Below are 16,265 nucleotides of genomic sequence, written 5' to 3'. Positions count from 1 at the left end.
CTATCATTATTGTTGTTGTTTTCATTGAGTTGTGTAATGTGTTGTTTGCTGGACCACGTTCATGTGGTCCATAAAATAAGAAAAACTTCCTAGGAGGAAGACTGTATATACTACTCTTGATCAAGATGCGCAGTGTTTTTGTGGTATCAATGTCTTTGTGTATTGCTGATTGTCGTGCTGAGATTTTATGATACCCAATGTAAATTTGACATTGATTTCTGTCCTACTGTGCCTTACCTCCTAATAAAAATATTTAAAAAAAAAAAAAAAAATGGTGAGTTCTGCATTTAACCAACTAAATATGTTCCAACGGTAACTGATACTCTGCGTTTCCACTTAGGAGGGAGGGGGCTCAACATGCGAGCTCAAGGTCATCGGTCAGTCAGCTCTGGACGAGTCTCTCTGAGGAACCACCGCCAACGACCACACACGAGAGTCACATCTGATTCTTCTGATTAAGCAATTAAAGAAACTGAATTTACACGAGTATTTAGTTACAAAGTTTTAAATTGTTTGTAATACAATAAATTCACATTAAAAAGTGCATAATTTTGTTGAGTTTAACAATTTATCACTTGTTTGGAGGATTTTAGGATCTTAAATAATTTATATTTCACCGGGATGAACCCACCCTATTCAGAAAGGATGGTTAAAATGAGAAGAGTTTACATTTTATATAAAAAACATTTCATTCACTTTAATCAAGTTCTTATAATTGGCTGTATTTGGATATTCTTGTTTATCTACGACTTATTTGTTTTAAGTATTTGATAACGACATCTTAGGAGTAAGTGCCAACTTTTTATTTCATATATCAGCCAATATATCAGCATTGGGATTTTCTACTCCTTAATATTGGAAGCCAAAAATACATATTGGTCAAACATATTAATATTGATGCGTCTTAAGTAGAACAAACACTCACTGGAAAGCTTGTTCTAATTGATCAGCCTCTGATTTGTGCTGCACCGTGAATGGAGATCATTCGTCTGTTTGTATTTTATGACCCTCAATCATCTTCAATTCAATTTTACAGCATTTAAAGCTAAATGAGTGTTGACAGCTGCTGATGTGTCTCTTATCTTCCATATTGGTTTTGAATGACGACAGAGAGACACTGTCTTTCTACTTGGTCTCTTGAAGTGATCCTTATCTCAAAGGAGAAGCTTTTTTCCGTACCTTTTTTAACACTCCTTGGTTGACCTGGAACCACAGCCTCTGGAGAACCAGCTCATCCAATCCCTCCACCTGCAACTTCTAATGAGGAGAGGAGAGGAGGAGAGGAGAGGAGGAGAGGAGGAGAGGAGGAGAGGAGGAGAGGAGGAGAGGAGAGGATGTATGAAGTTAAATTATTGATGGCTCAGGTTCAGTTGGAGGTTTTATGGTCTGCTGTCTCCAGATCTCCAGATTAATGGTGGAATAAAGCCAAAGGCTTCAACTATGGACATGTGAGACTAGATTCATGTCCTCTGGCAGGAAATTGATTAGAGTCAATAACTCAAGACTCAAAGGGTAAAAGCTTGTCATCATTTTTACCATTCTGCGGATGTTTGACAGTTTGAAGATTTCCTTCTGATGAACCCTGATGCTGTAGTTGATGGGGAAGTTGTGCTTCTGTAACACAGTTAAAAATAAGGGAGAGAAAAATTACAAATCCATTAATGTTTTATTCATCAAATGATCAATTTGCACACTTAGTGATCCATCAATGTTTTTAAATTAGTAGGAACATTTTCTTCCATAGCCCACAAATCCAGTTCAGTAAGACACAAAGCTGCCATTGTGTTATGTCCTCTGGAATAAAAATTCGAAGTTATTAATCTTTTATTACAGTATTTTAATTTGTATAAACACGATGTTTGTTTATTATTATAGGAACAAATTCATACTTTATCAAGACTGAAGACCCAACTGAGGTTTTATTGTTGTTCTCAGAGTTTGAAAACCGCAAATATGAAAAACCCTGAATAGTTATCTTTTTTAAACTATAACCAGACAGAGATATTTTAATTTAAAACACTAGGAAGTGATTTTTACAGTGACCCAACGTGCACCAGGGGAGGAAGGAGATTTCACCGCGATAACAGGCCTGAGTCAGAAGTCATGACAACTGACCGCTCACCTTCCCACACCTGGGGGCGCCTGCTGAGCTGACAACAACTTCATGGAGACAATCTTACAATCATGTCATCATTCTCTCACCATGTACCGTCGCCTGTGGCTGAGGCTGTCGTTGAGTGTCTTTAAGGGCGTGCACATGCTGGCTGGCGTCAGGGCCGTCAGAACAGGTTCAAGCAGACACAGGCCTACGGAGACAAGAGCAACAGATAGGATGAACTTTCATTTTTCAACAAAGCATAAAACTGCCGTGCACGGGCCATGACTCACAGTAAATGCTCACAGTCTACATATGGACTGGGTCTGTCTTTGTTTTACAGTCTGGCTACAACACATAGAGTAATGGGGTTACCTGACTGGCCAAACCCCATTATACGGCCTGTCCCAGTAAATGCAATGTTGTGTGCAACATGTGTATGTGCACAGGGTGTTTCTATGCTTGTGTTGTGGCTTGACAGCGCTTTGATAATAATCATTCAGACTTGAAGTCTAACTTCAGCACTCCCTCTTTGAGCCCTTCTGGGACTGTCAGTCACGCCACTGATTCAAGAGCACAAAGGTCGACCTCATGGCAACTTATAAAAGTCAGGGAACCCCCACAGTCAGTAGGGAACGTCACCTGGACACCACATGTCAACAGCTTGTTCTACACATTTCTACAAGTTACCGATGCTCTCGAATGTCTCTTGAGCTGCGTTTAATTTATTTTGACTCAGTGTCCCTAAGCCTTAATCCTAACTGGTAAAACACACACAGGGGTCAGATTTCCAGAAAGCTTCAAGATACTCAGGCTAGCGAGTCATTCGAACTACTTGTGTGTCAGTCCATCGCAGACAGATGGGGTGTTGCTTCAGGACTTCAATCAGGTACACTCCTTCTACATGGCTTCTTGTTCATCACTTTACTGCCGTCAGTATTTACTCTTTTCAGGGATTCATATTCACTGATGATTGATTTCCCTCTCGCCCTCGTTCCTCTCGCACAATTACCCTCTGACAGCGGCCTTTACCTACTCAGTCTTCATCAGCAGTGACTGACGTAACTCCTGGCGGTCTAACAGATTTTCTCTCTGGTTCATAATGGACTGGCCTTCAGCACTGCCACATAGGCAGCGGGCCGTAAAAAAATACATTAACTTTTTATTGTCTTTTTACTGGGGTGCGCATGAAAGCCTGCTGCATGCGAGACGCTAATAGCTAGCTTACACTTGTCATGGATTTATTTCCCCTTTGGCAGCACAGCATGCTACACTAGCTTATTCAGAAACTCTTGCAGGTTATGATGGAATAACGAAACATTGGAGAGTCCTGAAAATATAAGAACCCCAATCAACATTTTCTTAGTTTGTCAATTCCACAAAGATAGAGTCAGAAAGCTCTTAATTTGAACTAGAGTTCCAAATCAAGTGTAATTTACATAATTTAGTGATTATTATAAAAACGATTTGAATCCCTTTGGACATGATTATACGATAGATTCATAAACAGTTCTATTAATCTCACAGAAATGTGTTTTGGTATCGTTTCACATTCCATGAAAACTACAGGTTCAGAGCATCAGACGTTGTTTTTGAATAGAAAGCCCCAGTGTAATGTCTCCTATGGAGAGGGTTAAGGAAAAAAAATAAAAACAGTCATATAAAGTCATTGTGACAGCTCTGAAGAGCCTGTGATTGACTTTGATGATAATCAAATTAGTTTACTTCATGTTTCAGTTATTGTGTAAGTAATACAAGGTTTCAATGATTTTGACAGGCATCTCTTTGCAATAAAAACATGTCAGGGAAACTTTCTCAACAAAGTCTTAAAATTTTTTATAAAACCAGATGTTGGGAAACGGAGGTTGTCCTGTAAAGACTAGAGCCTGCTCTCAACTGAGCTGATGAGACACATTGACAGTAATATTTCATGAGTCCCATTTCTACACAACACAACAGTTGAGGTGAGGGTGGGGGGTGGAGGCCGGTTAGCGCAGCAGGAGGCCGGACATGGTGTATAAACTCTGCTGCAAAAATCATTTTGTGATTTTGTTTATGGGACATCAACACCGGCCTCGGGCCTTTTTACCAACAGCTTTCGAAATCAACATCCCGACTTAGACACTCTCTGGAGTTTTAACTAGAAGACCGGCGGGAAACACTGACTCGGACATTTGCATTCTCGCACAAGCCCCTCTGGATAAAGTCAGGAGGTCATGACAGCACAACTTGGGTTACGGTATCTTGTCCAATTGATGTCGTGGGAATACTAAAGAATAAAATCTGTTATTTTAAGAATTCAGTAAAAGGGATTTGCATCTCACCTCACATGAAAATGCTTGTCTTGCCATTTAACACATTTTCAGGTTTTTTGCAATGCAAAAGCAAATAATTGAATAAGGAAAAAACAACATTGACGAGTTCATCGTCCAAGTGATTTCCAACATTTCGTTGCAGGTTTTTCAAATGTGTGTTTGACCTCATTAGAAACCACTTTTACACACTGACCACAAAACTCTGGGGATCTCACTTGTTTTGCAAAGTTGTTCCAGCACAGCATGAATTTTTTGGAAACCTTAGAGCTCGAGTTGGAGATCTTCCCCCGGAGCTAATATAAAATCTCCCAGACTATAAGATGAGATACATTATTTATTATTCTTGTTCTTGATATATTATATGAATCTATTTATTCTTCCACTGAATCCCAAAGTAGAAGGGCGCTCCGAGAGCACAGTCCTCTGCCAGGGCCCATGAAAACCACATCTAAATTAAATAGATTAGTTTACCACTTTTACCAATTTCTACATAAGCAGTGTTCACTTTTAATTTAAGGAAAAGTTCAAGTATTTATAACTGCAACTGGAACTGGTTCACTCCTCTTATGAAACCACATTTAAATTCTCTTAAGATACTTGGATCTGCTCCAAATTTCACACAATCATTCGCAAAAATATAAATTCATAAAGATGTTAAAGAAAGTGACAGAAATATGGATCCGCACCAAATTTAACAGGCTCTTCTCTGACCCACACCACACCCTTTCACCAAGTTTCATGGTAATCCCTCCAGTGGATTCTTTCAGACCTGCCCTCACAGAGGTAATAATTGCAGTATTGTCACATTCAACATCACAATAATTTCAATTTCATATTCTCACACCATTGGTGGTAAAAATCCTATTTTCTTGATGTTTTCTTTACTATTTGAATAGGATGTGAAAAACCACTTCCGACTACTCCATCTTCTTTAAGAACAACCATATGTGTCCTTGCATCATGCGTCTGTGGGTTGTTTGATGCCGACACTCTTTTGACAGCCTATTAACCCAAAGGTAAGAGAGTGGAAGAGCTGCTACTCCATCTGGAAGTCTTCCTTCATGTAGAGAACAGAAAATGACTGTCAGATGAAGCATGCAAAAGCTCAATATCCCAGAAAAGTCTCTGCTTTGGTTTTTATTCACAGCTGCTTCTTTTTACCTGCATGAATTCAACTAAATCCAGACCATTGATGCAGATGAGCAGCTCGTTATAATTGTTTAAATCGCCATTACTCACATTACATTACTCGTATATTACACGAAAAACGACTGGCCCCTTGATTTAGCAGTGGAACACTATGAATTGAGTCATCTCAGTTAGCTTGGTTTTAATGATGATGGATGTGTGTATGAGTCTGTGCTGGCTGTCAAAGAACTGCACATGTGAAAAGTTCATAGAGGCTGTAAATGCTTCATAAAATATGTTTCTGCATCTGATCCTGCGTGCAGGCACATGTCGCTCCATATGCGAATGCTTGTAACTCTTGCGTCTTAGTCTGTGAGAGAGAGACTGAATGGACTAATTTGCACTGATAATTTTTACATTAAGTGTTCTTGGCAATGAAGGCATTATTTTTGCAGTGTTTCAGTCTGTTGAATCTGTTTGAGCCACACAAAAAACACACAAACACACAACTGGGAGCGATTCATTGGTCAAACAGTTTTTCAGATAAACGCCATAAGATAAGAAAAGATAAAATAAGATAAGATAAGATAATCATTTATTAGCCCCTAAATGGGAACATTTGCAATGATACAGCTGCAAGTCACAAATAGGGATCAATAAATAATAATAAGTGTCAAGAAAATTATAGAAAAAATATGAAGGATCTTGAAACTACTGCAAACCATCCACAATGCTTTAGAATGATAACTCACAACTCTAAAACTTCTACCATATCTATTTGACTGACTTCCAATATGCAAAGAGTGTATTGACGATTCCACAATGTACGGCAGGAAGTGACAGATTAACTCCACTGCAGAGATCATGTGATTACTTTATACAAGGTGGATAAAGTCTGTAGAAACTGCAGAGCGTCTCACTCTCACACTTGCACCTCTGCAGTGTATCATGTCTGAAAGCTGCTTTAGAGGCCGACTCCACCGGAGAGCTGAGCCTTAGCGTGGGGTCAACCTATTCTTAAAAGATAAGGGTTCACGAACAAATGGAGAGTAATTACTCCTTTTCCAGGGTTATAACCCTGTTGAGTCTGTTGAAGGTGGGAGGACGGAGCCTGTGAGGACAGGCACTGAAAGAAAGTTTTGAAAAATATAAATAATTGTTTATTTTTATCAATTTACAAAATGCAAAGTGAGCGAACATCAGAAAAATCTAGATCAAATCAATATCTGGTGTTACTACCCTTTGCCTTCAAACCAGCCTCAATTCTTATACTTACACTTGCACAAAGTCAGGGATTTTGTAGGATTATAGTCAGGTGTATGATCAACCAATTATACCAAACAGGTGCTAATAATCATCAATTTCACATGTAGGTTGAAACGTAGTCATTAACTGAAACAGAAACAGCTGTGTAGGAGGCTTCAAACTGGGTGAGGAACAACCAAACTCTGCTTCCAATGTGAGGTTGTGAAAGACAGTTTGATGTCACAGGTCGTATAACATGGCAAGACTGAGCACAGCAACAAGACACAAGGTTGTTATACTGCATCAGCAAGGTCTCTCCCAGACAAAGATGTCAAAGCAGACTGGGGTTTCCAGATGTGCTGTTCAAGCTCTTTTGAAGAAGCACAAAGAAAGGGCAACGTTGAGGATCAGAGACGCAGGTGTCGGCCAAGGAAACTTAGTGCAGCAGATGAAAAATACATCAAGCTTATTTCCCTTCAAAATCGGAAGATGTCCAGCAGTGCCATCAGCTCAGAACTGGCAGAGACCAGTGAGACCCATGTACACCCATCTACTGTCCGGAGAAGTCTGTTCAGAAGTGGTCTTCATGGAAGAGTTCCAGCCAAAAAGCCATACCTCCGACATGGAAACAAGGCCAAGCGACTCAACTATGCACGAAAACATAGGAACTGGGGTGCAGAAAAATGGCAGCAGGTGCTCTGGACTGATGAGTCAAAAGTTGAAATATTTGGCAGTAGAAGAAGGCAGTTTGTTCGCTGAAGGGCTGGAGAGCAGTACAATAATGAGTGTCTGTAGGCCACAGTGAAGCATGGTGGAGGTTCCTTGCAAGTTTCTGCATATGGAGTTGGAGATTCGGACAGGATTAATGGTATCCTCAATGATGAGAAACACAGGCAGATAGTTATCTATCAAGCAGGGAGGCGTATGATTGGCACCAAATTTATTCTGCAGCAGGACAACGACCCCAAACATACAGCCAATGTCATTAAGAACTATCTTCAGCGTGAAGAAGAACAAGAAGTCCTGTAAGTGATGGTATGTCCCCCCACAGAGCCCTGATCTCAACATCACGAGTCTTTCTGGGATGACATGAAGAGACAGAAGGATTTGAGGAAGCCTACATCCACAGAACATCTCTGGTTAGTTCTCCAAGATGTTTGGAACAATCTTCCAGCCGAGTTCCTTCAAAAACTGTGTGCAAGTCTACCTAGACGAATTGATGCTGTTTTGAAGGCAAAGGGTGGTCACACCAAAAATTGATTTGATTTAGATTTCTCTTCTGTTCATTCACTGAATTTTGTTAATTGATGAAAATAAACTGTTAACACTTCCATTTTTGAAAGCATTCTTAGTTTACAGCATTTTTTCACACCTGCCAAAAACGTTTGCACAGTACTGTACATATATATACATATATATACAATATACTGTACAATCTCTGAAAACTGGTCAAGCAGGATACATGTTCCAGTCCTCACTGAATAGAATGATAACTCATTGCTGAAACTCCTCAAAACCGACTGATCTGTAACAGTTGGTTAAAAAATGGTTGGTTCAAATATGAACCCAAAGGTTGATGGCTCCCAGTGTGTGATGTGCGACACATCTTGTGTCCATTTACACAGCGATCCCCTCGAGTCTGCATTTCATTAAAATCTCCTCATGCTTCCACAAGTCTTCTCCTGGTTCTGGCAAACACTTCAGGACTTCAACTTCAAACAATCCAGAAAAATGGTCGACAGTGCATTCTTGGACAACCCCATCATTCCTGTGCTTTCTTTCTTAGCGCCTCTGATGCTGAGGCTATTAACCCATTAAACTACAGACAATATAGAAAGATGGACGACTTGAAAGCTTCCCAACAGTGAAGCTTGTCTTTTATCTCTGGTCGTCAAGATTTTAGAGACAAACATATTATTTTAGTGGAATTCCCTAAAGACTACCTCTAACATCTCCAAATTCCACTGCGTACGTCTTTTTCAAAACAGATTACAAAGAATTACTGCTGCGTGTTAAATTAGAGAGCAGCATTGCCTCATCTTCCATTAACAACCTTTCCAACACCTCCATCCCTGCTTGTACTCGCCAATCTGCAGACCAGCTGTTCCTCCCTGTCCCAAGGGCAAAGCTTGAGACAAGGGGGTGGTAGGGCATTTGCTGTAAGGCTACTCCGACTGTGGAATGACAAGCTACCTTGGTGGCCTCTTTTGAAACTCTTCTAAAAACTCATGTTTGTTTACTTTCCTGTCTTTTATATTGGTTTCCATTTCTTGATACCATTAAAACCTCAAAAATATTATGCTTTATTTCTGTTTCTATGTCTGAAAATGCCATTTTTGTCTGGTATGGTTCAGATTTTCAAAAACAAGTCCAAGGGGAATAGCTGAACATGTCAACGCAAGCTGTGTACATTCTCATTCTGATCAACTTAACTGTGATTAGTAACTATTCTCTTTGTGCAGTTCTGTGTTTTAATGCAGGAACATCTGAAACAAATAAATGTTCACAGATGTCCGACTGTAATAAACTGACGGGTTTCTTGAAATGTGACATCAATCTTCGCTCAAGGGTCTGACCTACAAGTTTGCATGTTTTTCTCCAGTGGCTGTAGAGCTTTGATCCTGATATTATAGACAATTTGAAAATACTTATTCCAGGTAAAGTTCCATAAAATTGCTATTTGAACAGAGAAAATCTATTATAGACTCGTCCAAAAATACAATTCCACTGTTATCAGTATTTGGCATGAGGTTAAGAATCCTCTTGTATATTTATCTGTCGGTAATAAATTAGATATTCCACGTTTTACATCTAGCAATAAAGAATAAGTAATTGCATGTAGAAACACTTAAGTTGAGTTTTTAGTTTAAGGGGGTTTTGCTGACATACGGGGTACAAAACTTCAGGGGTCAGAATTTAGGAATCCTGAGTTCTCTCCGCCCTTTATTTCACTTTGTCGCGAGGATCATGCAGGCTGAAGATCAACAAGTTGAACCAAAAGGACTAATGTTCCTAGTTTATTTTGTCTTGTGGAACCACTGGACTGTGACGATGAACGCAGTAAACCAAGAGTAAATGAGACGCTAAAGAGGTACAGATATTCCGTGTGAATTCAAGAATGAAATGAAAACGTTGTGACAGACCTGAGAGTGTGGGTAAGCATTTGTGATTTTGGAAAATTTGGACACCTGTTGATTTGCATATGACACAAACAACTCTGCTAAACGAGGGAGGAATTAGTCAGGGAAGAGAATCTGACCAGGACTGAGAGACATGTCACGGGAGAACAGGAATAACGGATGGTGGAGAAAATTCAAGACAAACACAACAAGATCTGTTGCAAGTTTTGTGGTGACAAAACAAGAACAAATGCGCAGCCTTCAGGCAACAAGTGTGGAAAAGAAAACAATTTGGTGAAAAAAAAATTGACATAAAAGAACACAAGAAAATGCAAGACATTGTAGGGAAGACCGAGCATGACGGTGAAACATGTGAGGAAATTATAACTGCAACATGAGTAAATGGGGACAATTAGGAGATAAACAGAACAAGAGAGGTTCAGGGTTCAGGTCAACACCTCTTTGCAGGACTGGGGACAGACAAAAACATCCAGATCGAGTGGAAAGGGCCCATTAAATCTTGTAAACCTAGACACACAGCTGGAGTGTTTAGATGGATATAGAGAACAGGTCTGTGATGTATAACAAGATCAGGTTGTGTCAAGGAAACAGCAAAGTGTCCAGACTGGAGATGAAAGGGGCAGATGAGAATGGCAGGATTCCTATGTGAGGCGGGAGGTCCGGCAACAACAAAAAGTTTAAATTAGAGTTTAAGAAAAGACGTGACAAGGCAGTACAGTCCAAAATGCTCAAATTGTGCTCATTGTGGGAACTGTTGAGTTTCTCTATCATGTTTTAAGGTCTCTACCTTACCATGTTGTGATTCGGAGGTTAAAATTGGATTGAAATGTCCCAAACATCTTTTACATTTTATTCATTTGTTTAGGGAATATACAAATAAAATTATCCTCATTATTATTACTGTTATTATGTTTCAGAAAGTGATTTAAAGAAAAAGTCTTCCCCGACCCAAAACAGATACACCCACTAACTTTCGTAAAAATCCGTAGGGTTGTTTTTGTGTAATCTTGCAAAACAAACAAATCCACAAAAGAACTGACAGGGGTGAAAACATAACCTCCTTGTAAAGAGGAAAGGATCTGGAGATCGTCTCCCCATTGGAGGATAGCGCAGACAGGATTAGTAGTATGGCCTCATTCCACACAACCCACTTAAGAGTACTGCAGTGTCCTTGCTCTTTAAAACCTCTTAAATGTATTGACCTGGTAAGTGCCCTCTTGACCCCTGAGGTCAGCAGATGGGGCCCTGTTGATAACCTCCAGGTAGAGATAGTGTTGGATGAAGGAAGATGTCAGCTTTTTTTACATCCTAGTCATTATACAACACTTGGAAATAAAATGGTGTCACAGCAAGGTCTCGTCCTCGAGTAAAATGATAAACCTCTCGAGTCCTCTTCTGGTTTGTGCATTAAAAGGACCTATATTTTTGAAGTTTTCACTCCTTTCCACTAGCTGGTGGGGTTGTGCTTTGGGAATCTCCATCACTATTTCACCCGTATTTAAAACAAAGGTGGTATTACAGGAATCAGATGTTTTATTGTTGTGCGTTTGGTTCTCTCATCCAAACTATTTCGTTGCATGACTTTGAATGTGGCCTTGTGAGCGTTGAGAATAGGTTTAACATTTAACCAGATTAAATTATCCAAATAATATTTTTGATTTGTTACGAGGTTACTTAATTTAATATTTGTCCTTGTTTGACCTGGACAATAGCCTCGTAGCCTGAAACCGACCACATTCCAGGCTGCATAATGGTTTTATAAATATAATTTCAGCCATTCACCTAATAATCATGTCCCGTCCTCATCCACCCTGTTGTTTACTGCTCTTGATGCATTCTTGGTTTTCACGGTGCCCTCAGTCTAACTATTTCACACTCGTGTTGTTTTGGGTTTTAAATCCAAGAGGTTGGCTGGTGATTTTGGGGAGGACGCCAACCACGCGTTTGCTCTTCTTATCTTAAAACAAATCCAGGAGCCATTAGAACCAATAAAGACACGGTCAGGGAATCAGATGAGCTTAGTATGCCAGCGTTACAAAAACAAAACTTTGGCTTGTAGAGATACAGCAGGGAAAGGGTGATTATGATTATTATAATTATGAAAGAATTATTATCAAAGGCTGGGGTGCATGAGCAAGGACGTGCGCAATGCCAACTGCAACATCTGCCTCCAGGTTTCCTCCATTAGTCACAGAGGAATTTGCAGTATTAAACAAATATGTCCATATTGTCCTTTTGTCTTCCTAATACTGCTCCACAGCCTTGTTTGTCCTTGATCTTCCCTCCTTTATGTGTGTGTGTGTGTCTGTGTGTGTGTGTGTAAACACTAGTCGCACTGTTGTCAGGGGCAAATCAGTAACTTCAGAAACACAACCTGCAGGGGATCGAACCACCAACCCTCTAGTTAGTGGACGACTCACTCTCTCTCTCTCTCTCTCTCTCTCGCCTGAGGTAATTTTTTTTAGCATAGACACTGACCTTGCCAGGAGCAGCAGACGTTATGGGGACCAAACGTTTAGAGGGTAGGTCATTGTCAGGGATAAGGTGTGTTTGTGTGTGTCTGTACAAATGTCTTTGTGAGGACCATGTTTAGCCAAGACCTTACAGGGTGGGGAGATTTTGGCAAAGTCAGGACATTTTGACAAAGTGAGGACATTTTGGGAAAGTTAGGAATTTTTTCCTATCAAAGGGCTGTTTGAGGGTTAAGACTTGATTTCGGGCTTAAAATTAGGTTTAGGTTAGGATTAGACATTTAGTTGTGATAGTTAAAGTTAGTGTAAGTGGCTAAGAAAGGCAATGGGTGTCCTCACTAAGATAGAAGTAAAGGTTTTGTCTGTGTGTGTGTGTGTGTGTGTGTGTGTGTGTGTGTGTTTGTGTGTGAGTCCCAGGTTTTCCGGCTCTCCCCACTTGTCCATCAGTCAATCTCAACCACCTGCAGCAGTATTTAAACCCGGCTCATTTTCACTCTCCAGTTCATTCCACCACCTCCAGCTGTAAAAACGCTCTGCAGCCACACCTTCATCAGTTTGTCAGCCTCTCAACAGTTTCTTGCAGATATTTTAAGATAAACACTTAAACCAACTTTATTATATCAACGAATCTAATTCAGCTTGTGCTTGATTGTCACATCTTCATTGTTTATGAGTGGAAATTCAAGAGTTTACAAACTATGTACTAGGTTGTTGAGACTTTCAATGACTCAACAACCTTCTCCTTCGATTTGCATTTTTGACTCAGAGGTGATGAAGAAGCTTCAGGACACAGCCCAAGGGAAGTACTTGCCTATAAATGCATGTGTAGTTCATGGTAGTACCTCTTAGTCTCCTATTGAAGGGGCATGAATTGGACAAAATGGGCATCATGCATTAACCACATATTTATTACAGGTGCAGAATCGTCGGAGCTCCTCAGTCTGAGTTCAAATAGTCCAACACTCATCTCAGGTGAATCTCCCTCAGAGAGTCCCCTAAACAGGTCTGATTTTTTTCATCAAGATCACTGAATTATTTTGTCAGAAATACATTTAAAAAATGTTAAAAACGCCTCCCTAGTATTTCATGGCACTCGGGTGAGTAGTTTTTGTGTAATCCTGCTAAAAATCAAACACAGATGAAAACATAACTACAGCCAGGGGGTGTTCACTCGGCAGAACGCTGCAGTCACCAGTAAATACCCATATCCCGCAGCTTAGAAAGTTCACAAGTCTCTATAGATTGAGACTTAAAAAGAACATGAACAGTATTAAAGTCTTTGAATACTGCAGCGCCACAGAAAAGATCATTCCGCTTTATTACCCCGCTCGCTGGCAAAGCCGGAGGTCGGGTATTGTTTTGATCCACGTGTGTGAGCATATGTGCAACACATAGGGTGTGAGTATTACATGGGGGGGGCGTAGATCCAGATTTTATAGTTTTGAAGCTATTCGTTTAAAGGTCACAGCTCAAGCTGAATGAAAGTCTGGTCAGAGAAACCCATTTTCCACGATATCTAAAGCTTCTTTTTATTCAGAAAATGTTCTCCACCATGATGTCTGATTATCAAGAAGAAGTCATAAATAGATCAGAAATTAAAGTTCCCTGTTCAAATATGTATCTCTGCTCGTATAAGAAAATCAAAAAAACTAAATTGGATTCACTGATTTACAACATATTATTTTCACACGTTTCTGTGCCCGGTAGCAAACCAGCAGCAGTATGACGATCCGTCTGACTAACAGCTCATGTTGTCATGTTTCTAACTGATGGTCCACATGACAACATGATCACCCACAGGAATCTAAATGCAGTGCTTTCATTCCATTCCTCAGAGAGGTACCACGAGTCGCTTTCATGTTTTGTGAGGCCTGCTGAATGGCCTGAGGACAAGCATGGCGCAGATTCTGTGAGACACACACTATTGATCAATGATTATTGGGATTTTCATGGCGAAAGATGCATGAACCACCGCATGGGCAATACTTGGGAATGGCTGGTTTGAGAGTGTTTGCGGTTGATGTTAATCATTGATAGACTTTTTGATTTGCGCTGTGCCAAAACAGATCTGCTGAACACCCAGTTATTGGACCTGACATGGTCTGCATCGCATATCGACCTGTATCAAGAGAAAATGAGTGATATAACACTTTACCATGATGGGAGTAAATGTCACGACCCAGTTGAGCGAGATTATCTCTTTGAAAGAACTGAATAAAATAGTCTTAAAGTCTTAAACGAAGATAAGTGAGCCAGTGATACACCGTTGGGTGAAATGTATTTATCTCCATCAGGATTTGGGGATTCCCACAGTTAAATGAACATGATTGGCTGAATCTGGTCTAAGAAAATTACTGAATATCATTTCAAGTGCTTCCTAAACCGACAGTCAGCTGCCAGAGGGTAAATGAGATGTTTCGGAGATGTGTCATGCCGCTGCACGCGCACCCTGCAGCGGCAGTTCAGAGGAGAGGAGTATCAGCACCGAGCAGACAGGTGTGTTTATTTTTAGTCTGACTACTTTGACAGCATTTCTATATTTACTAAATTTATTTTGCCTCTAGGAGATACACTGGTGTAGAAGAAGCTTAAGTCGAATGATGCAATGATTTGTTTGATTTGTAAAAGAGCTGGAATAAAGCAAAGCACAACATTTAAGTTTAACCTTTGAGGGTCCAACCTGAAAACAGAGACAGGCCGACACACAGAGACAAGCAACCAGTCACACCTACGGGCAATGAGTCTTCACACTGTGGGAGGCAGCAGGAGACACAGGGAGAACAAAGGTTCCTCTTTGCATGAAGCATCATCGTGAGAGATACTTGTGACCTCAATCTCAAGTTCTAACAACGATATGCACACAAGGTGACTGACAACAACAGTGCCCCCGCTGGAACAACAGTAGAACAGCACTCCAGGATCGTAAATCTAATTTGTATTTGAGGATTAATGAATAATAAAGTAGCCGGTCTTTAGACTTACAGCCTTTTACAGACTCAAGGATCAATCTCTTATTTGAGAAAACCATCTGCACATTAATCAATAATGAAAACAATGTTTAGCTGCGGCTCTAAACATAATGTAATATATAACCTGTCTTGAGATTTGAATGGGGATCAGAATATTGTTATACTGGGAATTTCCAAATATCACACATTTGGAGACAGAACGCTGACTCTGTGTTTCTACTCTATCATTTAGCTACATCCCAGGGTGGGCGAGCACAGCAAACACCCCCGTCTGTGACTCGGATAATGGCTCTGAAGTGATGGGATGTCAAGAAACCTTGACACTTTCAGATTTGATTCCATTCCTTCAGGATGAAACATGTGTGGAAAATTCCTGCTTTGATCATATGCCTTCAATGTGATCCGTGTTTAGAACGGTGGTACCTTATATCACTCACATGATTTTTGAAAGGATGTATTATATCATCCGCAAATGCTATAAGTGTGTTGAAATAGTCGTAAACCTGAACAAAGAGAAAGTAATTATAAAGGAATTAAGCCTGAAGGGGGGTTGACGCATCTCACTCTGGGAAGGATGACACTTTATCCTGAAGCGAAAACATTATCTGCATCTGGGTGAAAATAAAGTATAAGTCCAGCATGCATCACGTCATCTTCTTCGGCCTTGGGCAAGGAACTGATTATCAAAGGGCCACTTACACATTTGCCGTTGAATGTGTGTATGACGACAACATGATCATGAAAAAAACCCGATTTGAAGAAGGATTTAAAAAATACAGATATATCATTACTATACAACCATCATCTTTCCCTCTCTGTCTCACACCATTATCACATATCTTGTTCATCTGTCACACATATAAACACACAGATTTCAAGCTCAGCATCAATTACAGCGTGCA

The 16,265-nt window shown here is 40.1% G+C and overlaps 1 protein-coding gene across 2 annotated transcripts in view; it reads right to left on the bottom strand.

Moving 5' to 3' along the window:
- The window catches only part of il34 (interleukin 34), a 41,426-nt gene that overhangs the window by 9,429 nt on the left and 15,732 nt on the right, over nucleotides 1–16,265 (bottom strand). For both annotated transcript variants that reach the window (XM_053427405.1, XM_053427407.1), the window contains exons 3-5: nucleotides 2,203–2,306; nucleotides 1,537–1,614; nucleotides 1,180–1,257 (exon numbers count right to left, since the gene is read on the bottom strand). In XM_053427405.1, the coding sequence (XP_053283380.1) occupies nucleotides 1,180–1,257; nucleotides 1,537–1,614; nucleotides 2,203–2,306 (260 nt within the window). The remainder of the gene's footprint in view (nucleotides 1–1,179; nucleotides 1,258–1,536; nucleotides 1,615–2,202; nucleotides 2,307–16,265) is intronic.

The sequence above is a fragment of the Pleuronectes platessa genome, chromosome 7 (genome assembly GCF_947347685.1).
Source record: "Pleuronectes platessa chromosome 7, fPlePla1.1, whole genome shotgun sequence".
NCBI classification, from domain to species: domain Eukaryota; kingdom Metazoa; phylum Chordata; class Actinopteri; order Pleuronectiformes; family Pleuronectidae; genus Pleuronectes; species Pleuronectes platessa.
The sequence above is the reverse complement of the archived record's forward strand: the minus strand, read 5'-3'. Positions and strand labels throughout refer to the sequence as shown.